This window comes from Neophocaena asiaeorientalis, unplaced genomic scaffold (assembly GCF_003031525.2).
Source record: "Neophocaena asiaeorientalis asiaeorientalis breed wild unplaced genomic scaffold, Neophocaena_asiaeorientalis_V1.1 scaffold648, whole genome shotgun sequence".
NCBI classification, from domain to species: Eukaryota; Metazoa; Chordata; class Mammalia; order Artiodactyla; family Phocoenidae; genus Neophocaena; species Neophocaena asiaeorientalis.
This window is the reverse complement of record NW_020172781.1, coordinates 3,087,866-3,112,654: the sequence shown is the minus strand read 5'-3', so window position 1 is coordinate 3,112,654 and position 24,789 is coordinate 3,087,866. Positions and strand designations below refer to the sequence as shown.

General features: G+C 41.6%; 3 protein-coding genes across 5 annotated transcripts in view; 2 read left to right on the top strand and 1 right to left on the bottom strand.

The window, feature by feature from the left end:
- The window catches only part of MAPKAPK5 (MAPK activated protein kinase 5), a 37,922-nt gene extending 21,423 nt beyond the window's left edge, over positions 1-16,499 (top strand). The window contains exons 8-14 of one of the 2 annotated variants that reach the window (XM_024741495.1): positions 4,702-4,782; positions 7,267-7,454; positions 9,605-9,725; positions 12,257-12,387; positions 12,651-12,766; positions 14,121-14,225; positions 16,069-16,499. In XM_024741495.1, the coding sequence (XP_024597263.1) occupies positions 4,702-4,782; positions 7,267-7,454; positions 9,605-9,725; positions 12,257-12,387; positions 12,651-12,766; positions 14,121-14,225; positions 16,069-16,163 (837 nt within the window). In that variant the 3' untranslated portion in view covers positions 16,164-16,499. Of the gene's footprint in view, positions 1-4,701; positions 4,783-7,266; positions 7,455-9,604; positions 9,726-12,256; positions 12,388-12,650; positions 12,773-14,120; positions 14,226-16,068 lie in introns of both variants that reach the window. The other variant, XM_024741494.1, reaches the window with a different exon arrangement.
- TMEM116 (transmembrane protein 116) overlaps positions 1-24,789 on the bottom strand; it is a 181,871-nt gene that overhangs the window by 47,489 nt on the left and 109,593 nt on the right. The window contains exons 11-12 of one of the 2 annotated variants that reach the window (XM_024741499.1): positions 8,090-8,192; positions 4,552-4,704 (exon numbers count right to left, since the gene is read on the bottom strand). In XM_024741499.1, the coding sequence (XP_024597267.1) occupies positions 8,103-8,192 (90 nt within the window). In that variant the 3' untranslated portion in view covers positions 4,552-4,704; positions 8,090-8,102. Of the gene's footprint in view, positions 1-4,551; positions 4,705-8,089; positions 8,193-24,789 lie in introns of those variants that run through there. The other variant, XM_024741500.1, reaches the window with a different exon arrangement.
- LOC112397315 (disintegrin and metalloproteinase domain-containing protein 1a-like) lies at positions 20,447-23,103 on the top strand. Its single transcript, XM_024741492.1, has one exon. It carries the CDS (start codon positions 20,569-20,571, stop codon positions 23,101-23,103), a length of 2,535 nt encoding a protein of 844 aa, XP_024597260.1. The 5' UTR covers positions 20,447-20,568.

Here is a 24,789-nt window from a genome sequence, read left to right as displayed (position 1 = left end):
ACTACACAAAGTGCCTTTTGGTAGTTCATTGGACTTCCCACATTTGCTTGCTCTCTCTCAGGGTTCACTGACCTGTATTTATTGCCTATTCAGTGGCAGAAAAGGTATTTTTTATATTTTGTCCAATATTCTAGTTGTGTATGGTAGAAATGCAAGTTGTACTGGTTAATCCATCATGGCCAGCATGTCATTTATATATATATATATATACATACATACATACATATATGTGTGTGTGTGTATGTGTGTGTGCGTATATATATATATATATACACATATATACACATATATATACATATATATATAGCTGGTGCTTATTCTTTTCGAGATTTGTTTTATATAAGCCTTCTTTTAAAAATTTTTTTTATTGAGATGTAATTGATACATGATAAACTATACATATTTAACTTGCACAACTTATAAGTTTTGACATACACATACACACTCATTAAACCATCGCCACAGTCAAGGTAATGAACGTATTTGTCACCCCCCAAAATTTTATTGTGCCCCTTGAAATCCTTCCCTGCCTCTCTGTTTTTCCCTTCATTGCCAGGCAGCAGTTGATCTGCTTTCTGTCATTATAGATTAGTTTGCATTTTCTGTAGATTTATATATAAAGTAGCACATCATATGGTATTTTCTTTTGGGGGGGTTTTCTTTCACTCAGCAAAATTACGTTTAAGATTTATCCATGTTATTGCATGTATCAATAGTTCTTTCATTTTTACTGCTGGGAAGTATTCCACTATGTGGATATACCATGGTTTGTTTATCCACTCATCTATTGATGGACATCTGGGTTGTTTTCAGTTTTTGGCTGTTAAAAATAAACATGTTACAAACATTTTTGCACAGGTTTTTGGATGGACATTTATTTCCTTTTCTCTTTGGTAAATACCTAGAGTGGAATGGCTAGATCATGTGGTAGATGTATTTAACTTATTTAGAAACTGCCAAGTTGTTTTCCAAAGTGGTGTTCAATTTTACATTCCCATCAGCAGTGTATGAAAGTTTCAGGTCCTCCACATTCTTACTAGCATTTGGTATGGACAGTCTTTTTATTTTTTGTTTATTTATGTATTTTAATTTTTTTTAATATTTATTTGGTTGCTCTGGGTCTTAGTTGCAGCAGGTAGGGTTCTTAGTTGTGGCTCACGGGCTCCTTAGTTGAGGCTCGCCAGCTCCTTAGTTGTGACACGTGGGTTCCTTAGTTGAGGCAGGCAGGCTCCTTAGTTGTGGCTCGAGGGCTCCTTAGTTGCAGCTTGCTGGCTCTTTAGTTGCAGCACATGGGCTCCTTAGTTGTAGCATTCATGTGGGATCTAGTTCCCTAACCAGGAATCAAACCCAGGCCCCCTGCATTGGGAGCATGGAGCCTTAACCACTGTGCCACCAGGGAAGTCCCCTGGACAGTCTTTTTAGCCATTTTAGTGACTATGTAGCAGTATTTCATTGTGGTTTCAATTTGCATTTCCCTAATAACTAATGATGTTGAGCATCCATGGTGCTTCTTTGCTGTCTGTATATTTTCTTTGGTGAAGTATCGGATCAGATCTTTTCCCCATATTTTAAATTGGATTGTTTATTTTCTTATTGCTGAATTTTACAGTTTTTAAAATATATTTTGGATGTAAGTCATTTATCAGATATATGCTTTGGAAAGATTTTCTTCCAGTCTGTGGCTTATCTTTCATTCTCTTAACAGTGTCTTTTTTTTTTCTTTTTTTAAAAATTGAAGCATAGTTGATTTACGGTGTTTCAGGTGTACAGCAAAGTGATTCAGTTACACACACGCACACACACACGTATATATACTTTTTCAGATTCTTTTCCATTATAGGTTATTTCAAAACATTGAATATAGTTCCCTGTGCTATACAATAGGTCCTTGTTGTTTATCTATTTTATATATAGTAGTGGGTATCTGTTAATCCCAAATTCCCAATTTATCTCTCCCCCACTTTCCTCTTTGATAACCATAAGTTAGTTTTCTAAGTCTGTGAGTCTATTTCTCTTTTGTGAATGAGTTCATTTGTATCACTTCTTTAGATTCCACATATAAGTGATATCACATGATATTTGTCTTTCTCTGTCTGACTTCACTTAGTATGATAATCTCTAGGTCCATCCATGTTGCTGCAAATGGCATTACTTCATTCTTTTTTATGGCTGAGTAATATTCCTCTGTGTGTGTGTGTCTATCACATCGCCTTTATCCATTCCTCTATCGATGGCCATTTAAGTTGTTTCCATGTCTTGCCTATTGTAAATAGTGCTACTGTGAACATTGGGTGGCATATATCTTTTCAAATTAGTGTTTTCATCTTTTCTGGATATACGCCCAGGATTGGGATCACTGGATCATATGGTAACTCTATTTGTAGTTTTTTAAGGAGCCTACATACTATTTTCCATAGTGGCTGCACCAATTTACATTCCCACCAACAGTGTAGGAGGGTTCCCTTTGCTCTACACCCTCTCCAGCATTTATTATTTGTAGATTTTTAAAAAATATTTATTTGGTTGTGCTGGGTCTTAGTTGCAGCAGGTGGGATCCTTAGTTGTAGCTCACCAGCTCCTTAGTTGCAGCTTGCAGCCTCCTTAGTTGCAGCACTTGGGCTTTTTAGTTGCAGCAGGTGGGCTCCTTAGTTGTGGCATATGAACTCTTCGTTGCGGCATGCAAATGGGATCTAGTTCCCTGAGCAGAGATCAAACCTGGGCCCCCTGCATTGGGAGCATGCAGTCTTAACCACAGTGCCACCAGGGAAGTCCCTATTTGTAGACTTTTTGAAGATGCCCATTCTGACTGGTGTAAGGTGGTAACAACATCTTCTGAAGAGCAAAAGATTTTAATTTTGGTGTGAAGGCCAATTTGTTAATTTTTAAAAAAAAATTTATGGACTCTGCTTTTGGTTTTCTATCCAAGAAATCTGTCTTAACTCAAGATCACAAAGATTTTATGCTACAAGTTTTATAATTTTAGACTTTACATTTAGGTCTGTGATCCATTTTGAGTTAATTTTTGTATAATGTGTGAGGTATGGATCCAAGTTCATTTTTTAGCATTTGTATATCTAGTTGTTCCAGTACCATTTGTTGAAAAACTATCTTTTCTCTACTGCATTGCTTCTGAGCCTTTGTCAAAAATCAGTTGAATGTATATGTGTGGGTTTATTTTTGGATTTTCCACTCTGGTCCATTGATCTCTTTGTCTGTCTTTACACTAATACCATACTGTTTTGATTATTGACACTTTTTAATAATTTTTGATATAAGGTAGTTTTAGCCCTCCAACTTTGTTCTTCTTTTTCATAGTTGTTTTGGCTATTCAAATTTCTTTGCATTTCCATATGAACTTTAGAATTGACTGTTTACTTCTACAAAAAAACATGCTAGGATTTTGACTAGGGTTGTTTTAAACGTATAGTTCAGTATGGGATCACTGACATCATAACAATATTGAGCCCTCTGACCCATAAGCCAGCTGTATTTTTGTCTTTGGTTTTGCTCAGCAATATTTGTATAGTTTTCATGTACAGGTCTTTCACATGTCTTTTTAGATTTATTCTTAATTTTTTTTTTTTTTTTTTTTTTTGATTTTTTTTTAATTTTTTTTTTTTTTTTTTTTTTTTGCGGTACGCGGACCTCTCACTGTTGTGGCCTCTCCTGTTGCGGAGCACAGGCTCCGGACGCGCAGGCTCAGCGGCCATGGCTCACGGGCCCAGCCGCTCCGCGGCATGTGGGATCTTCCCGGACCGGGGCATGAACCCCTGTCCCCTGCATCGGCAGGCGGACTCTCAACCACTGCGCCACCGGGGAAGCCCAATTCTTAATTTTTTATGCTCTCATAAGTGGTATTTTCTTTTTCAGTTTTAATTAATTCACTTTATTATTCTTGTGTGAAAACACAAGCCTTGTGCAACACAAGATGGTCAATGAATTGCTGATAGGGAGCCTTGGTGAGCACAGTCCCCTTCGAGAGGTCAGGTGTAAGATAGCTGTAGGTCTTAGAGGTGGCATCGAAGGTGGCCTTGGTAAAGTTGCCCAATGAGGCTGTGCAGCCGCTGACCAAGGTGTAACAGTTTTCAGTGCCTGCTGTCAGCAGCAGCTTTGTGGCCACGAAGACCAAGACACTAGCAGTGGATCTGGGTGCAAGGATGAAGCATACCAGCAGAGAGCTGCAGTATCCTGTCACCTTCAAGGAACTGTATGGGGTTTGCCAATCTTGTGTTTCCAGGAGTCCCATTACCCATGACAGCGGAGTGGTTGGCCAGGAGGATGGCCCTGTGGATGGCAGTGGTTACCTCCTTGGAGCACTTAACACCCAGACCCATGTGACTATTACAGTCCCTCATGGCAACAAATACCTCGAACCTGAACTGCTGGCCAGCACCATTCTGCTTTCACTGCTTTCAAAGGCATAAGGGACTCCTCTAGGGAAAAGTAACCTCAGATCGAGAGGAAGAAGAGATAAATCTCCTTCAGGGACTTAATCTTCATGTCCTTGACCTCGGCAAACACTGATAAATTGCTGATTCCAAGAAAGAAAAAGGTTTTTGAAAGTATTTATGTAGAGTTTTTTCAGTTGTTGATTGTTGACTGCCAGTGACTACCCTCTTCAGCCTTCCAGCAGTCTGTCTCAAGCTGCAGGTCGCTGGTGTGATTTTCAGTAAACTGTCCCCTTTGGTATAACTCTGACAGGTACTGGAGGCACAGAGAAGGCATCAGAAGGAGAAATCTGGCATCATACCTACCTCGCCAACACCCTACACTTATAACAAGGTAGGAGAGGAGATACTAATCTTTACCCCTTGGGTGTAGCCCCTCTTCTCCTATGAGGTGTTTGTGGCTCTCTGGGAAGGTGGCAAATTCCATTCTTATCCCTTAATATTGCTGCCCAAGAGGCTGAAAGCAGCCACATATGCAGAAGAGTGGAATTCAAGTATTTGTCGGATGAAATAAGATTCATACCAGTTTAGGTTTTACAGCAGGAACCAAAGGCTATGGTCACCTGGAGGTTATATATTTGGCTAGCTGTACAGTCCACTGATCACATTTAAAGATATGTTTGTCTTGCTTTTTTGAGGTGGAGGCCATTTCAGAGAATATTATTTGTCTATTTATGGTGCCATTCTTTCTAACCCCATAAAATACCCAACTTAGAACAGTGTCTAGTACACATAGCAAGTGCTCCCAAGTGTTACCTGGTACTTCACAGTTCTTAATCAGTAGCCTACACATCAAGCTTCTCTGTTCTAAAGTATGAGAGGTTTAGGGCCTCTTGAAACAGGTCCTAGAGGTCCTGGAGTCACTGAGTAGATCAGAAGAAAATGATGCTGCTTGGGGACTCCAGGTGATATAGATGGTAGAGAGGGAGCTGAGGATGGTAGAAAGGCAGGCCAGCTCTTCCTGGTCCCACACCTTTAGAGGGCCCCACATATTCCTAATGCATGTGCGTGCACACATGCAGGCATACATATCGAAGAACACACAGGCTTCTGTGGCACTCAGGACCCTCCACTTGCATTGGCACTGGCACTGGCACAGCATGACCAGAACGCTAAACAACTACTTTCATGATTAACACTGTTCAGTCCCCAAGTAAGAACTGCTCCACATCATCTTGATCTACTTGCAAAACTGTAGGCAGCTGTGCCCTTATATAGTGAAGGTTGGAAGTGAGGGCTGTGCTGATTATAGTCAGTCAGAAACTGCTTCCTGCTTCCCAGTGCAGACAGGAATTGAGTGGTAGAAGCACTTAGCTAACAGAGATATTAATTTACTTGATACGGTCTTCTCATCATGAATACAATGGATTCTTGTGTGATACATTATTTCCCAGTACTATTTTTTTCTCCTCTTCCTGTTCCATTTTGTGAATCTAGTGGTGTTTGTGAATTAGCATGGCATTCATAAAATTTACACTCCACAGATGAGTAGTATATTGAAACAAGTTCATATTACTTTTGAATGTGTATATATGTTGGTCTAGTTATAATCTTTATATTGGCAACTAAGTGAACACTGACTGCTACATTTACAAATAATTTTTTAAATAAAAATAATGTAAAAAGATGTAGTTAAAATTTCAAAAGTTAAATAAATTCATCAACGTTAATTAAAAAGAAAAAGAAAAAGAGGCAGTAGGCCAGGTGACTTGCTGTGACTCCACCACCATTCAGCTGTATGATGTTGGTGGTGCACTTAGTTTCACTCTTGACAGATGACCTTAGAGATGACAAGATCTCTGTAGTATCAGTTTCCTCATGTGAACTATTTTTTAAGATTTCTCTCCACCTCTATAATTTTATAAGTATGTTCTACAGCATGGGTCATGTCATCTATAAATGTCTACTAGTATGATGCCAAGACATGGCTGAGAGTACCTGAGACACCTCATTTTCCAGGCTTCACTCAGAGCAGCGCACAGCTGTGGTGTGAGGAGCGTGTGGCCACAGTGGCAGGTTCCCTGGGCTGCCTTTCTCAGGTGGACACTGCTTTTGTCCTGCAATTCAGGAGGACAAGCCTCTGTGTTGAAGCCTCTGAGGACCCAGTTTCCGAGGCAGGTAGAGCTACGTTTAATTAAAATAGGAGTCCTTTATTAATAAGCATGCTGTGACTACAGGCCATGAAATCGCCTTAATAGCTACAGACATGGTAGTTGGTGGCAGTTTTGTTTCGTTCAGAATATCTTCCCCAAGAATGGTCTTGCAAATGGGCACAGTGAGTCCTTCATGGCCAAAGGATTGCTTTTAGCCTCCTGTTTTTCCCTGCAGTGCCTATCCCTAAGCTTTGTCAGACTGCTTTGGGCCTTTATAAAATGACTTGTGCTGTTTTATAGAGTCAGCCCACCTGTGTCCTAGCTGCTTTGTTCCTGCACCCTCAGCCCTGCCCAGGTGGACAGAGTAAATGTTTCACAACCAGCTGGCTTATAGCTATCACTTTTCTGGCTGGGGACAAAGTATCCTACATCTGTACCCAATAATCAGGTAGCAGCTTGGGCCTAAACAGTGAGAATAAGTGACTATTTTACCCCAGACTGGCCTTGTATATATGGTGCACACACGTGTAGTGTTGCTAGCATGTAACAAATAAGGAGAGAATGGTTAATTCTCTTAAGACTTCCTGAAGCTTTTACAGTCTCTGTGAAGTGATTCTCAGAGGTATCAGCCTGTGTATATCAGGGGCTGTTTCTGGGTCAGTCCTAGGGACTTTATTTTAGAGCTGTGCCTCTGCTGTGAGTGACCATGTTCTTTTTGCTTTCAGAGCTGTGACTTGTGGTCCCTAGGGGTGATTATCTACGTGATGTTGTGCGGATACCCTCCTTTTTACTCCAGACACCACAGCCGGACTATCCCAAAGGATATGCGGAGAAAGATCATGACAGGCAGTTTTGAGTTCCCAGAGGAAGAGTGGAGCCAGATCTCAGAGATGGCCAAAGATGTTGTGAGGAAGTGAGTCCCCAGGCCACTGCGGGGGGAGGCCAGGGAGGCCTTAAAAGTGGTGGAACACAAAGGAATGTTGGGTAAAGGAAAGTCATTTGTTTCCCAGGCATGCTCCTTCTCATTTTAGCATCACAGAAAATTTTCCCTGGAGCCTGAGATGAGAGTTCTCAGTGTCCACACCTTGGTGAAATTGGAGCTTTGCTCCCTCCTGTTGCACTCCTAGAATTTGTCCTTAGGGTTGAATCCAGGTCCCTTGGTAGCCATTGTATCTGTGAGCATTAATTTAGGACCTTAAATGGTAACCCCCCTGGTGTACCCTTCCTGCACGGAGGCCGGTCATTTGGGACAGACATGATTCCAGGAACTGAACTGGGGTGCTAAAATGACCATGATGCTTTTGGCTTTTCATTCCTTAGCTGCTGTGGGAGTGTGTGATTGGTTGTGCGGGGCCTGGACCCCACCTCCTGCCCTTCCTACTGCTAGTTGGTTGCTCTGGTGTATATTAAGATGGAAAGATTTAGAAGAATTAGGGGTAGTGAATGGATGATGGAGACTTGACATTCAGAGTCCTTTGGAGAAATTAGCTAGAGCACTAAGAAAGAAGTCAGACCTAAATATGAGGTGTCTTTGCTTTTTCTACCCACCTGTGTCAGAGGCTTAGCTGACTGGAACTTGGACGCTGTTCTGGTATCCTACTGCTTGTTCTTCACTGAGTAACTTTTCCTCTTTTGGTTTCAGTTTCTTCATCTGTAATGCGATAAAGATAAGCATTAAAAGGGCAGTACCTGGGAACTGTCTCCTAACAGTACAGCTGTTTCTGTATGGAGATTACTCTCTTTCAGAAGTGAGCTTGTTCTGTTGGTTAGGTGTTTATGTATTCAAAAAGGGACTAGTTTCTAAAATATACAGGTGAAAGTTTTTTAGGAGGGTGGAGGCAATGTTTAAATCATCATTTGTCTTCCTATGCTCTTTCCCTGCTGTATTCTCAGTTACTTAACCAAAATATCAGTATCCTCTAATTGGTTCTTTGCAGTTCTGTAGAATATATTTCCTCTCCCTAGAGCAACATTGATTATCTTCTTTCAGCATTGAGATTCTTTTCTAAATAATCCTTTCTTTAGAATCTGAAGCTGTTTGTTCACAATGATCCAAAAGGTTACAGAGAACATGAAAGAGCAAGTAGGCACGTTGTCCTGACTCTGATGTTTGGAATGGGAGGCTATGTATTTGGAAGAAGGTGCTGTAAGAGGCCCAGGGAACATGCTGGGGTGAGCTAGGAATTGCATTAGGATAAATGTACAAGATGTAAAGAACTATGGTCAAAAAGCCGATGGTACAGAACAATACATTAGGCTTAGAAGGAAATGCCATCCCCTTCTCAGAGATTAGATTTTTAGCTTTTTGTTGTTGTTTTGTGTGGTTTTTTTTTGTTTGTTTTTTTTTTGCGGTACGAAGGCCTCTCACTGTTGTGGCCTCTCCCGTTGCGGAGCAGTAGGCTCCGGACGCGCAGGCTTAGCGGCCGTGGCTCACAGGCGCAGCCGCTCCGCGGCATGTGGGATCCTCCTGGACCGGGGCACGAACCCGTGTCCCCTGCATCGGCAGGCGGACTCTCAACCACTGCGCCACCAGGGAAGCCGTAGATTTTTAGCTTTTGAATGTCTTTGGAATAAAGGGTTCATGTCCTGCCAAATGGTGACAAGAGTTTTATCACAAGTAGCAACCTGGATTTTCAGAACCGTATGACCCCTCGACTAATTCTACAGTCACTGTTAGCCAAAAGAGCACTTTGAGTCCCTTTTGGAAATTATAGCCCACTGCCATAGAAACATTAGTCTGGGGATTCAGTGTCTCAGGAACTGTAAGCCATATGTAAGATTACTTTACTGAACCTAGAACTCAGTCTGAGGTATCACTGGACTAAGCCTTTTCCTACTATTCTTATCTCAATTTATTTAGTATAGAAAGAACTGCCTAAGGACAGAGTGCCCTCACAACTAACGGTTAGGGACGAGAGCCCCACCTCTGTCCTGCAAATAGAAAGCCTAGGCTTATAAGAGTTGGTGGAAAGTCAGAAGCTGGAGCTGGTTAGAGCCAGACCCAGGAACTTCCCGGCCTCTGGAAGCAACTGCATGGCAGCCCTGTTGGCCTTTTCTCCACAGGCTCTTGAAGGTCAAACCAGAGGAAAGACTTACCATCGAGGGAGTGTTGGATCACCCCTGGCTCAACTCAACTGAGGCCCTGGATAATGTGCTACCCTCTGCTCAACTGATGATGGATAAGGTTTTGAATGATGCTTATTTTGTTGGCCAAAAAGGCTGTGTTGGGAAGGAATGCTGAGGCTTGACTCAATGAGGGGTTAAAGGCAAAACAATGCAGAGCACACAGTCTTTCCCAGAGAAATATCTCTGGTCTTCCAAAGATCAGGATTGGAAATAAAGAGATTATTTCCGTAAAAGACCAGATCAAGGCCTGGTAAATACACTAAGGGAACACTCAAAGGACTGTCCTTCATATTTGTGCTATGGGGTTGGGGGCCCAGAGCAGTATCAGACACTGTTCTTTTGCCCAAGGAGTTTAAACAAGACTGGTTGGAAAGACCAATAAACACAAAACAAAGAGGGAACATTTTCAGACATCAGAGCTTTTGCATGCTAAATTTTCTGTGAATGCTATGGAAATTCAGAAAAAGAGAACATCTTTGAAGGGCTGTAATTAGGGAAGGGTTCCCAAAGAGAAGGCAAAAACCATCACAATTATTAACTATTGTGTGGCATTTCTTAACCCCTTTACATGTTTAACCCCTTTACATGTAATGAAGCCTGACTTCATTGATGGGAAGTTGGTAAAATGGGTGTGGCAGACCTGGCTTTGAAAGTAGACAGAGGGGTTTAAGTCTTAGTAGGACATAATTGAGAGGCTATTGTAGATTTTTGAGAAGAGATTTGCCACAGGGAAGGTGTTTAGAGATGGTTAGTCAGACTTGCAGACTTTCCAACCTAATACTTTTACAATAATCTAGAAGCTGAGAAGCTGCTCTAGGAGCAGAGAAGTAGAGATGAATGAATAGGCTCAATATTTTTGAAGACAAATTTCTACAATTTTTGGTGACTGACTGGATATAAGGGGACAGTGGGCATATCTGGTGACACCATTGACAGAGGGAAATCAGGAATGAGGCTGGTTTTGGGTGAAGGGAAGTCTCTTAGGTTTTAGATATTGTTTAAGGTGGTAGATGGATGTGTGGTGTGGAATCAGAATGTGGCTGAGAGGGAAAGGCAGTGACACAGACTTGAGTGTTACTGACTTAGAAGGGATGGAGTTGAAATGTAAGCGAATAGGAAAAAAGAATGCTAAGACCTCCCTTAGTTTAGCTGGAGTATGAGAGAGAAAGGAGAGCTAGAAGGAACAGAGTTTTCTGCTATCTCTGATTTGTGTGCAGTTGTCTTCCTGGTTTAAATGTGCCCAGTAGTCCAGAAATGGTTTGTTTGGTCAGTCCAGAATACAAAAGGATTACTTATACCCTCTGGTTGTCAGCAATTGAGTGTTACATTGTGGCTTTCCTCAAGATCTTGAAATGGAGAAATAAGATTGCCTTCTGGAGTTACTTTAAGATTAGTGTATAATGAAGCCAAGTATGGATATGCATAATCTTCTTAATGAGGAGGAGTAGCTCCTGGGCCTATAAGATGGAACTGCAATGTGACAGTGTATTCCCATTTTTAAAGAAATGATGTGGTCAAGATGCAGGCTGGTCAACTTTGGAAGTGTAGAAAAAATGTCCACATATGCAGAAACTGAATAGTGTCCATCTAAGCTGTGCCTAAGAGATGGAGCCTGAGCTCACAACCTTGAGGTGTTCCCATCTCTTTGGTCGGGCTGTCACGGATAAGGAAATAGATTCAAGGGTCTGGGGGCGTGTAGCCAGGGCCAGTTAGTATAGTTCTCTTAAATGAGTTCAAACTCTTCCTGATCTAATTGCATGCTTACCAAGGAACTATTTTTGTAAATTGTCAAATTTTGTTGTTGAAATTCAAACAACACGGAGGTATATAAAATAAAAAGCAAAAGTTCCCTTTCATTACCCTGCCTCAGTCTCACCCCTCAGAGGTGAGGTGACCTATGGCTTGGTGTATTCTTCCTGATCTTTTTCTGGGGAGACACACACACACTCATGGAGTTTGTCTTTTTTTTTTAATACAGAAGTGGGATCGTCTCATTCTTACAAAGCCATTTCTGATTATTTGCCTTCCCTTATTGGTCTGCCCGTAGTGAGAGAACGCACTGGTCATAAAGACAGACTTGAAGAGTGCTAGACCTTATGACAATTATTTCTCATTGTAAATTAATTGACTGGCTTATAGATCAGTTTGTGAGGGTCTGCTATGCTCACCAGGTGAAATGCTTGGGGTTCTGAGCCATCAGGGCTAAGGTGACTGTCTACACCATGGGGGCAGTGAGTAAATGCCAGTCAGGGAGGCTTCTCAGGCGGCAGCCTGCTAGCTTTTCCCCTGATGTACATGTATGACTCTCTTTACACTTGCCCTTGCCAGTGACTGTGAGTATGAGCCTTGTTAGTATTTCTTACTTGCATTTCTGTCAGCCCACAGGAAAGAAGGGCTAGCTGTTGGCCTGGTATTCCCTGGGCCCTGCTGATCCATGGGGAAGAGTCCTCTGCCTTATCAAAATTTGTATACTGCCAGCATAAGAATGAAATTGCCACCTTAGTTCTTTGTGATTCTCCTTCCCACTGTCTTAGATTGGCTTTTTAGGTGCCCAGAATGTGGAAAACTGATGACAGTGTTTGCATTCAGGCGGTGGTTGCAGGAATCCAACAGGCCCATGCAGAACAGTTGGCCAACATGCGAATCCAGGACCTGAAAGTCAGCCTCAAACCCCTGCACTCTGTGAACAACCCCATTCTAAGGAAGAGGAAATTACTCGGGTAACTGAGCTTATTTCTTCAGTTCTCCCTCATGGCTGGTGTGGTTGAGTACAGGGTTCTGAAAGGTCAGCCAGGGGTCTGCCCTTTTTTGTCTCTTAAGAGGGTGGAAAGGATATGTTCTTTAAATAGCATCAGAAGTTGGAGATACTCTATAGTTAATTATTTATCTGAAAAATCTGTTCCTTATGTTTAGCATTAACATCTGTTAAGAGTTGGGTTTTGGAGTCTCACCTTGTTATTACCTCTCTCCCAAACTTCTAAAGCACCAAGCCAAAGGATGGTGTTTATATCCACGACCGTGAGAATGGAGCCGAGGATTCAAATGTTGCCTTGGAAAAGCTCCGAGATGTGATTGCTCAGTGTATTCTCCCCCAGGCTGGTAAAGGTCACACCATTTATGAATGCTCTGTGCGTGTCTGTGTGCACCATGCACATGAGGCTAAAGGAGTGGCTTAATTTGAAGTTGTCTGTTTCATCTTTGTGTTATAAGAAAATAAGTACATTATACAGTTTGTGCCCACTGAAAAGAATGGACGGTGGGAACTCAGAAAAGTGAGGCTCTGGCCCACCTTTGGTTTCCTGTAAAATTTCTAGTTTCGGTTTAATTGCCAGCGTCAGACACAGCACGTAATTTTGTATTTTCCTAGTTTGTTAATGAGATTACAGGATAGAGGATGAAAAATGTGAACAGGGTCAGGATTAGGTTGGGAAGGTCAGGAGGGTTGGGAAACACCATATCCAGAGCCCTTAGAGTACAAGGCTGTCATTAACTTGTGAATATAAAGAGACGATCTCTCAAGTTCAGAAGCGGCCCTGGCTGCTACTTGTATCATGGGCAGGGTGGGACTTAAACAGAAGTCCTTTCGAGGGAGAGCTCTCTTTTCAGTATGTTCTCCTTCCACCTAATGGGGTATGATGGGCTTTTCTCAGCAGATGAATGAGATGCTTCAAGTAGTAGGCCAGGAAACTGCTGAGTTGACCAGTCTTCCTAGATTCCTTGGCTTTTAGGGGAGCTTACTAGTGTGCCTCAGGTAGCCTTCCAAAGTAAGAAATGAGCTTAGGAGAAAGAAGGTAGCCCACTCAGCCTTATTCTCCCTCCGGCTCATGGTCTCTTAAGTTAACCAGGTGCTTTTGCTCAGAAATAGTCCGACATCCTATGGGTGCCTATTTCCTTCCCATCCCCCAGTGCTAAGACTCTGGGGGCATCAGGGAATTTGTGTGAGGTGGTCAGAGCAGGAAGAGTTGAGAAACCAGAAGCGGTCTACATCAGTGGTCCCCAACCTTTTTGGCACCAGGGACTGGTTTCGTGGAAGACAGTTTTTCCATGGACGGGGGCGGGGGGGGTGGTTTCAGGATGATTCAAGTGCATTACGTTTATTGTGTGCTTTATTTCTATTATTATTACATTGTAATATATAATGAAATAATTATACAACTCACCATAATGCTGACAGGAGGCAGAGCTCAGGTGGTAATGTGAGTGATGGGGAGTGGCTGTAAATACAGATGAAGCTTCCCTCGCTTGCCCACCACTCACCTCCTGCTGTGCGGCCCGGTGGTTGGGACCCCTGGTCTACATGTAATGTAGGGACTAGAAGTAATGATAGTCTGGTAAAGCTTGCACCTTTAATCATCACTTCTCAATAAGTTGGACCTCATGTCCTTCCATCTCTGACACTAAAATCCCATGATGCTGCAGGAAAATGCAACTTCTTCTTCATCTTTATCAATAGGAGAGAATGAAGATGAAAAGCTGAATGAAGTAGTTCAGGAAGCTTGGAAGTATAACCGGGAATGCAAACTCCTAAGAGATACTCTGCAAAGCTTCAGCTGGAATGGTAGGAGCCTTAATTATGCCTTTCCCCAGGAATGCAGAGAAGTAATTGTGTTTAGAATATGTAGGATCTCTGGGGGCTAAGCTGGGACTGTTTTCAGGTAAAGTAGGGCTGGCGAGTGAGTGGAATACTGTGGGACAGGGGGTTAGCCCTACAGTAACTGCCCAGGCATATCTGGACATCTGGCCCTTTCGCTTGTTTTCCAGAGTTCAGATGAATTATGTGTCGCAGATTCATTGCTGCAGAGCCCCCGTCACATAGCACTTGGGCAAAAAAACAGATCTCAGAACTCCTTCCAGATACCTGAACTGTTGTTCACTGGGTATTAAGGAGCAGTATACTCTGAAGGGGAGAAAGAGGGCAAAGTACCACAGAGTCCGCCCTGCTGATCTGCTTAGCTTAGAGAAGACCTGTTTCACTGAAGAGTAGAGAATGCCAAATCTGCTGCTCTTTGAATTTTTTTCCCCACAGGCAAACAAGGTACAGGTGTGTTTTTTGAGCTGCTTTTGTATTGTCTTTCTACTTTAGCAGACTAAACTAGACTTAAGGTCTAGGATGCTCAGGGAAGGAAGCAAACTCATTGCCTAGCTTGATTCTTGGACATGAGAAATCCAAAGTGCTAGCCTGGCCATTCCCATACTTGGAGGAGATTAGCTTCCCTAGGATTTTTTTTATTTTTGAAGATTTTGAAATATCAATACAGAAAAGTGATCACATTTGAGGTATGCACGTCCGATGAATTTTCACAAAGTGAACACTCCCATGTAACAGGCACCTAGAACATGTAGTGGAGCATGTGCCCTCTTTTAACTGCTACCTCCCTCCTCACAAGGGTAATTATGATCCCAGTTTCTAGCAGTATATATTAGTTTTGCCTGGTTTTATATTTTATGTGAGTGGAGTCAGAGAAGTCTATGTTCTTTTGTGTCTGGCTTCTTTTAGTCAAGATTATATTTGTGAGATTCAACCATATTGTTGTGTGTAGCAGCAATTCATTCTCATATATATGTATGTAACTATATATATATTCTCTCTGTATATATTTTTCTCCATATATATACACATATATATTTTTTGTATTTATATCTATCCATTCTGCTGTTGAACGGACATATGGGTTGTTTCCAGGTTTTGGTAATTAAGGAAAGCACTGCTATAAACACTCTTGTGTACATCTTTTATGAATATTTTAATGAACTCACTTCTCTTATGTATCTAGGATTGGAGTTGCTGGTTCATGGGGATATTCATCTGTTTAGCTTCAGTAGGTACTGCCACCAGTTTTCCAAAGTGGTTGTACCAATTTACACTTCGACTAGCAGTGTTTGAGGGTTCTAGTTATTCTATATCCACACCAACCCTTGCTATTGTCTTTTTCATTTCAGTCATTCTGATTAATAAGTACTACTGGTACTGCGTGTCATTTTACTTTGCCTTTCCCTGATGACTATGAGCTTAAGCACGTTTTAATGTTTATTGGCCATTTAGATTTTGTTAAGTGCCTATTCTTTTGCCCATTTTTCTATTGAGTTGTATCTCTCTTATAGATGTGTAGGAGTTCTTTATATAGTCCGGATATGAGTTCTGTTGTCGACATACATATCACAAAGAACTTCTCCCTCTTTGTGGTTTCTTGCTGTGCTGTTGTACTGAACATTGGATTTTTACAGCCAGGTTAATAAGCTGCTCAGTTCTACTTGAAAAATGGGGGAGTTGAACTGCTTTTGATCAGTGTTGGTGATGGTTCCTCACATACTGGTGAGATGTACCTTATTGGGTCCCTGTCAAGAATCTTATCACCTCCCAAACAGTTTGGAGACTGACCTTTTTCTTTTTTGGGTTTCAGGTCGTGGATTCACAGATAAAGTAGATCGACTAAAACTGGCAGAAATTGTGAAGCAAGTGATAGAAGAGCAAACCACATCCCACGAATCCCAATAATGACAGCTTCAGACTTTGTTTTTTAACAAGTTGAAAATTTATTCATTAATGTATAATTTGTATGTAAATTAATAAATCATAATTTCATTTCCACATTGCTTAAAGATGCTGTATAAATTTAGATACAGGATTTACTAATAGTATAGTTCATTTGTTTTTAAGAAAAGCTCAGTTCCTAATATATTATTACTTTAGGATTGTTTAGTCATATGTGGTAAAGCTGACAGATGGTATTGTCAAGCAGGATTGTTTTATTTGTAATAAAGTATACAAAAACCATTTGCCAGTGGTAGGCAAAGGACCAACTATACTGACCTTAGTAAACAGTTGAATCAAGTACTGTGGAATCTGGTTTCAATTGCCCTGTGTATTTTACTTTCTGCACTATCAGTGGATTAGCTCTGGTGCCAAGAAATTTTTGTGGATCCATGTTGCAGACTGCTTGCCTGTTACAGGGTGCCACCTCCCATGATGGAAGAGGCAGGGAGTTGAGCCCTCATTTCTCTTATCCCTAATTCCCTAGAGAAGAGTGGTAATATTCCTTTTTTGTCATATTTTTTTAAAAGGTATTGGTGTATTTCTTAAATCTAATGGGATTCTCTATTGAGTTTATTCTTTTCATGTTTAACCAGAGCTTCAGCCCTCCCACCTCCTTTGAGATCCTACTTTGTCCTCTCCCTTTCCTGCAGCCCTCACCAGCTCCATTGCTTCTTATCTCCTTTCCCTGTTCTTCTGGCCCCTTTTATGGGATGATTTTTCTGAGAAAGTTACATATCATAAAAACTGGACTATTGGGTTAGCATCTAAAGATGGTCCAAGTTTTTTCTCTTAAAGCTACCCTTTTTCTCTAACGTTTCTGCCTGGGTTTCATGGTGGCATCCCCTGGGATGCATGTATTTTAATTTATCACCCTTCATTTTCAGGAAGCATGGTTCTGGCCCAGAGATCAGATACTTGAATAGAAAACAAGGCTGGGTGCTTTTCTACTTTGTTGTTGTACATATGGGCATCCATAACACACCATTTTTATTTATTTTTTTAGCAGTTCTTGATTGGTGGTTCTGTGTTGGTAAATGGGAGAGCTAATAGGCCAACTCCAATTCACAGAGGAGAAGAAAAGGATCAGTAGGCTCAGTTATTCAGTTTCATCCCATCAAATTCTCTTCAATCAAAATCAACCCCACAGAGCTCACTTATTTTCTAACTCTTCCACTTTGTTGAGTATGTCTTCAGGGTGACATTTGCTTAGTATGTCCCATATGTGTGTGAATGACTGTAGGAATATATGATAAAAACATTAAGTATCTCTTAGAAATTACCTTACACATTGGTTCCCTTTTACTTTGGAGAGTTTTAAATTCAAGGCATTTTTTGAGGTAAGGCTCACTAATCTTCGGTGATTGATAACTGCTACAAATGGATACCCTGTAAGGAGAATTCAATACTTTTTTTTTTTTTTTTTTTTGAGGTACGCGGGCCTCTCACTGTTGTGGCCTCTCCCGTTGTGGAGCACAGGCTCTGGACATGCAGGCTCAGAGGCCATGGCTCACGGGCCTAGCCGCTCCGCGGCATGTGGGATCTTCCCGGACCGGGGCACGAACCCGCGTCCCCTGCATCAGCAGGCGGACTCTCAACCACTGCACCACCAGGGAAGCCCGAGAATTCAGTACTTTTAAACATGGCAGAATCTAACAAACAGGCAGCAGAGAAAAACAAAATGTTTTCTTATTTACTAACCAGAAAACTTAGCTGAGAGTTGAATTAAGGGTTGAATTATTCTGTTTTTTCAGTGAAATGCAGTCTTACAAATCAAAATCACTTCTTACAATCAGGAAAAACTCTGCAGTTGTTTCTGGAACAACTGAATACCTGTTATTTTTCTTATCTTAGGGTAGAGGTTCAGTATTCGCTTGGGAGAGAAAGGCAGTAATTAACTTTGTTACTCTTCTTTTTCTTCAGAGGAATCTTCTAGCATGCCCAGTCTACCATTAACTTCTCAAATTTGTTATCTGGGTGTCTTCTAGAGGCTCAAGATGATTTCCTTCCCTGTGTGGTGAATTTTAGGCATGATCTAAAAGGGTATCCAAAAGATTCTTCCTTTTACTCTGAGCAGCAGTTGCCCGTGTCTCTTTAGTCTGAATTAAACTGGCCGTGAAAATGAGTGCTGTATCCAGACAGGTCCGTGCTGAAAGTTTGTGAATACCCTGGAGGATGCTCTAGCTGTTGTAACTCAAAAGTGGGTCCTATCCTACAGAGAGCTCCTTGACAAAACAACAGCTTCCAAAAGACTCAGCAATGTTTGGTCTTTAAAGTGGAGTGTTGTTTATGGAATTTGTTTGTAGGCTTTAACTTTACCAGTCAGGTTTACTAATAAAACATTCACGTGTACTGGAAGTGAAACACAATCATCCTTGTCTCTTGGCCTGTCTAATGCCTGTACCTGCAGGAAGTTCCCACTGTACGAACAGTTCTCATAGGCAGGAGGTTAGCGTCTTCAGTTTTCCTACATGATTTGCTAACCCTCTGCTTACTATAAAACCATTACTCAAATACCTTTAGACTTTACCATAGTTATTAATCTGCTTGATGAGAAACAACTTTTGTATTTTTCTAGCTAATGTATTGTATAAGCTATAGGAGAACACGTGGGAAATTTATTGTCTGAAACATATGATAGGAGGAACTGCTTTTTAAAGAGTTTTGTTTTTGTATTCATTTGAGATAGAACAAGTTGAAGGAATTATTGGTTGAAGAAGTCAAATGATTTAAATCAGATCTTGTGTGTGAATGCTTGCGTGCGTGTGTATTTATTGAAGAAAATGTGTCTCAATTTGAGAACTGGAAAATTGGATATTTGATTTTAATTATATTTTTATTTATTTAAAAAAGTAGAAGTGGTCTTTCATTATTGATTTTTTTGTCCCACAGAATGACTTAAATTTTCCCTGCCTGTTTGGTTAAGACACAGGGGAACATCTTAAATCTGTGATAATTTCCAAGTTACATAATTTTAAGAGGCTTTCCTCTTATACAGAACACAAGGAGAAAAGAAATCCAGCTGGAAATCATTTCACCATTTTTGCTATAAATTTTTTAATGTGTTTGTGATATGATAGTATTAATTTTCTTGCTAGATGTAGATGATTAATTTTTTCATCTGTATTAGGAATTAAATATTATTAACTGGGGATAATGAGTTGATCTACTCTCATGCTTATATCTGAGATCTTGTAGTACTATTCCATTCTCTTTTGAATTATATAAGGCATTTCTCCATTTTTGTGTGGTACTTATAGCCATAACCCTTATTTTGAAGGTTTTATATTGTAGATATTTGACTTAATATAAAATTATTTTTATGCAAGATAAAAGATGTAGAGTCTTTAGTTCATCTTATGATGCAAAGGAGAATAACTGGGCAAGGAATGTGGTTAAATAGGGCTTTTTTCCTTTTAAATTTATACTGCTAAATACACCAGGAGATCAACATCAAAATCAAATCCAAGGACTTCCATAGACATTACAGTTCAAGAAGTCTTTAAAAAGCTCTTATACAGTCCATTTTTATTTTCTTGATGAAATGGTAACTAGATATCTGGTTAATCAGAGTTTAGTTTTATTCCAGACTTTGTTTTTATGTTGGGAGGAACTGAACTTTGATCTTAGTCACTTGTAAGTCTCCGTAGTGAAACTGAACTCCTTTCATTTAACACTTAGTACGTTTGTGCATTAGGAAAACTTATTAGAGGAAAATTATGTATATATGCAGACACAAAGTGGCTAAACTCATCTGTTATGAACAAAAGTTAATGAGGGAGAATTTGTGCATCCACATACAAGTTTTCTTGAATTAAAGGAGAAAAACCAGACCCTGACAAAGGAGGGCTGGACTGAAAAACAGTACCCTCAATACTACAGAAATGAGGAGAAGAGGTAATGGGCAACAGAGAGCTTCGTCCTGCTCTGAGATCCCGAAGAATCCCCATCCCCTCCCCCCTGACCTCCTGCCAGAATGTTGGGTTTCAAAGAATGCGCAGATTAACGGATATCAGGAGTAGTGTGGCCCTGGGCTGAGGATAAGGATAATTTACCTGAGTAACAGTCCTGGCTGAATCATTACAGGCCTTCTACTTGGTATATCTCTGTGTAAGCGTAAAGGGAACTTAGCCAAGGAGCATTAAAACCATTGCTGTTGGAAGGAAGTCATATAGTAAGGAAACCACTGAAGGCCGAGAGAAAAGCAAGAACAGAAACACAGCCCCAAGGTCTGTAAGACTGAGTTGGGCAGTACCCACCCATAAGGGAGCCAGCATAGATCTGAAGTGAATACCTGTGACGGAGGGTCTGCGTGTCAGGGAAAGCTGCTGCTGCTGGACATAGGCCCTGCATCATCAACTGATTTAACATGGCAGCGTCTGTGACACACTCTGCCTCTATACTGCCTTCTCTACGGAAAAACCAAGTGGCCCTGAAGGAGGGTAAGATAAAGTTTCAGACTTGGGCTCAGCAGAAGAGGGATTTGAGGCTGGGGCCAGTGCCAGGATCTTCATGTTTCAGTTTGAGGATTGTGTTGCTGTTGGTGATTTCTCTGCCAAGCTTGTACTGTGACCTGGGATCAGTATATTACTCTTCCTATGAAACAGTCACCCCCAAGAGTCTGACAGTGGAAGGAAGGGAAGACCAAGTGGAAAAGCTCTCCTATGTGCTATTTATGCAGGGCCAGAAACAGCTGATTCACCTGAAGGTGAAGAGAGACTATTTTGTGAATAACTTTCCAGTCTTCAGCTACCACAATGGCATCCTGGGGCAAGAAATGCCTTTCATCTCACATGACTGTCATTATGAAGGCTACATAGAAGGAGTCCCAGGTTCTTTTGTTTCTGTCAACACCTGTTCAGGCCTCAGAGGCGTCCTGATTAAGGAGGCAAAATCCTATGGCATTGAGCCCATTCACTCTTCAAAACGGTTTGAACATGTGTTGTACACCATGGCCCATGAAGCTCTAGTCTCCTGTAGTGTCACTTCCAATGACAGCCAAGTGGCATTCACCAGCCGGCAACAGGAGAGCAGCAAGCCTCGCAGTCAGCAGGTGCCATCCTACTTGTGGTCACATACCAAATACGTGGAGATGTTTGTCGTGGTCGACAACCTGCGGTTCCAAATGTGGGGCAGTGACGTCAATGAGACAGTCCAGAGAGTAATGGACATCATTGCTCTGGCCAACAGCTTCACTAGGGGAATAAACACAGAGGTGGTGCTGGCTGGAATGGAGATCTGGACCGAGGGGGACCTCATACAGGTCCCAGTGGACCTGCAAGTTGCACTCAGGCATTTCAATAGCTGGAGACAAGAGAGGCTCTTCCATCGCGTGAAGCATGATGTTGCCCACATGATCGTTGGACACCATCCTAAAGGGGATACAGGGCAGGCATTTCTCAGCGGTGCCTGTTCAAGTGGTTTTGCAGCAGCCGTTGAATCCTTCCACCATGAGGATGTCCTCCTGTTTGCAGCGCTCATGGTCCATGAGCTTGGGCACAACTTGGGTATTCCGCATGACCATTCGGCCTGCGTTTGTAAAGATAAACCCTTTGGCCTCATGCGTGAAAATATCACTAAAGAAAGTGGCTTCAGCAACTGCAGCTCTGACTTCTTCTACCAGTTCCTCTGGGAACACAAAGGGGCCTGCCTATTTAACAAGCCTGGGCCCAAAGGCCGCGTACGGAGGGATTCCCGCTGTGGAAATGGTGTTGTAGAAGAGGGGGAGCAGTGTGACTGTGGTTCTGACTGTGACAATCACCCATGCTGTGACCAAACATGTAGGCTGAAGGAGAATGCAAAGTGTGGTGATGGACTCTGCTGCGTTAAATGCCAACTGAAATATAAGGGATTCATGTGCCGTCCTGCCTTGGGGGAGTGTGACCTCCCAGAGTATTGTGATGGCTCCTCTGGAGAATGCCCCGTAGACAGCTATAAGATAGATGGTACAGTGTGTGACAGAATTCACTATTGCGCTGGAGGTCGCTGTAAGAACCCTGATAATCAGTGCATGGATATATATGGGTTCTCTGCAAGGTCTGCCCCAGAAAACTGTTACATTTCAATGAACAGAAGAGGGGACCGGTTTGGAAACTGTGGTATTACCAACTCACCTAGGTTAAGATATTTGAAGTGTGTAGATGATAATATATTTTGTGGGAAACTTATATGTACAAATGTTAGACAGGTACCACAAATCAAACCAAATCATACACTGATCCAGGTCGCTCATGAAGATGACTGGTGCTGGAGCATGGATGCCTATAACACTACTGATATCCCTGATGATGGAGATGTACACACTGGCACTCTTTGTGCTCCAAACAAAGTCTGTGTAAATTACTCTTGTACTGATTATGCTGTGCTAAAGTATGACTGCAAACCAGCAGAAATGTGTAATGGTAAAGGAGTTTGCAACAATTTTAGGCACTGCCATTGTGAGGCTGGCTATGCTCCCCCTGACTGCAGAGGTCCAGGAGATGGTGGTAGTGTAGACAGTGGTCCACCTGGCAAACCAACTGAAATTCAAAGTGTAGGTCTAGGTGGTGGTTCTTTTCATCGTAGCATTCAGTTTAGAAATGTTGGCAAGCTAATTTTCATACTCCCTTCATTTCTTTTAATATTGTTGTTAGTTTTAATATTTTACATTACCCTCAGGGCTGTAAATGAGTCAGTAGAGACCCTAGGGCATACCTTGGAGGAAAGTTCAGAGGAAACCACTAGTGAGGGATTCTTAACGAAGTTTCTACCAGTGGGGCTACAGGAGGAGGAGTCAGAAGAGAAGGACCAGGAAGAGGAGGCCCCCCCACCGGAGGAGGCCCCCTTGCCGCTGCTGGAGGCTCCCCCCCCGCTGGAGGCAATGCTGCCGCCGGAAGCCCCACCAACAGGAGAGCCAGCACCATAAGAGGTAGCAGGTAAAGGAAAAGGATAACCAAAGGCAGAAGTGTATTGGTGGAAGAATCCAAAAATATCGAATATCTCAAGCACTGAGTGGGAAAGAGGGGCTCAGAGAAGCAAAGGTGAAGTGAGAATTGATGGCTTCTGTAGCTCTGAACAGGATATATAGTCTACAGAAACATACTAACATGGGAACAGAGACGCCCCTGCTTTCAGTATTCATTTTAGTAATTTGGTTATATGTTCATATATGAACTCATAAAATATTCAATTTTTTGCTTTTTTCCCATTTCATGAAACAATTTTATTTAAGCTCTTCTCATGAATCATACCTATCAATATCATCTTTCATTTGGGCCAATTTCTGATCTGAAATTACTTTTCAGGGCCTACCATCTTCCATCTACATTGTTTGATACACAGTATTATCTCTACCTATGACTATCACAGGGTCATTAATCCCACTCATAACACATTATCTTAAAAATGTTATCTGTTGAGTAATCTAATTTGCTCCAAAAGTTGCTATTCACGAATAAAAGGTAATTTAAAATAAATAAAAAGCTATTTTAAGATGAAGCATCGCTTCAGACTCCATACAGCCTAGTCCTTGAGGCTTCTTTATTTTGGGGCTCTCTTGGAAGGGGCTACATCTGATCCAGGGTTGTCCGATCACCCTGGGTCTGGGTGCATGGGGGAAGGGGAGCAACTTAGGCAAGAGACAACCTTGTCTAGTGCAGAGTTCAATTGAAAGTATTAATCGTTCCTTCTTTTCTGTTTTTCAACTTCACTTATTATATTTATTTCTCATTTCCTTTTTAAGTTAACATATTGTTGACTGACAGTCCAAAGGAACAGAGCTTTGGAGGGTAGTCAATTGTCTGTAAAGAGAGCACATACAATATAACATTATGCATTCTGTGCAAGACACTGTGCTACTTTACATTTGTTGTCTTAAATTAATCCTCCCATCCACCCTATGAGACCTCCATCTTGTACATGAAGAAACAGAGACCAAAGACTTTTGCTCTAGAGTTGATAAGGGGTGGAACCTGCATACGGCCCCAGGTATGACTGAATCTACATTCGCCACTGCCTCGTGAGCCTGTTCCTTTAGTAAAAAAAAGTGAGCAGGAAGACAACTGACATGTCCTTAATTGCCCAGGTGATTAGTGATGTTGAGCACCTTTTCATGGACCTGTTGGCCATCTTTATGTCTTCTTTGGGAAAATGTCTATTCAGATTCTCTGTCCATTTTTAAATTGGACTTTTTTCTTTTTGATATTGAGTTGTATAAGTTCTTTTTATATTTGGATATTAACCCCATATCAGATATATGATTTGCAAATATTTTTTCCCATTTGATAGGTTGACTTCATTTTGTTGATGATTTCCTTTGCTGTGCAGAAAGAAGCCTTTTAGTTTGATGTAGTTCCACTTGTTTTTTCTTTCCTTTTAAAATATTTATTTATTTGGCTGCTCCGTGTCTTAGTTGCAGCATGCAGGATGTTCATTGCCACGTGAGGGATCTTCCTTGAGGCACGCAGGATCTTTAGTTGCAGCACGCAGGCTTTTAGTTGCGGCATGTAGGATCTAGTTCCCTGACCAGGGATCGAACCCAGGCCCCCTGCATTAGGAGCATGGAGTCTTAACCACTGGATCACCAGGGAAGTCCCTAGTTCCACTTGTTTTT

Excerpts from the sequence above, each read along its gene's own strand:
- LOC112397315 (XM_024741492.1), top strand. The coding sequence starts at position 20,569 with ATGGCAGCGTCTGTGACACACTCTGCCTCTATACTGCCTTCTCTACGG.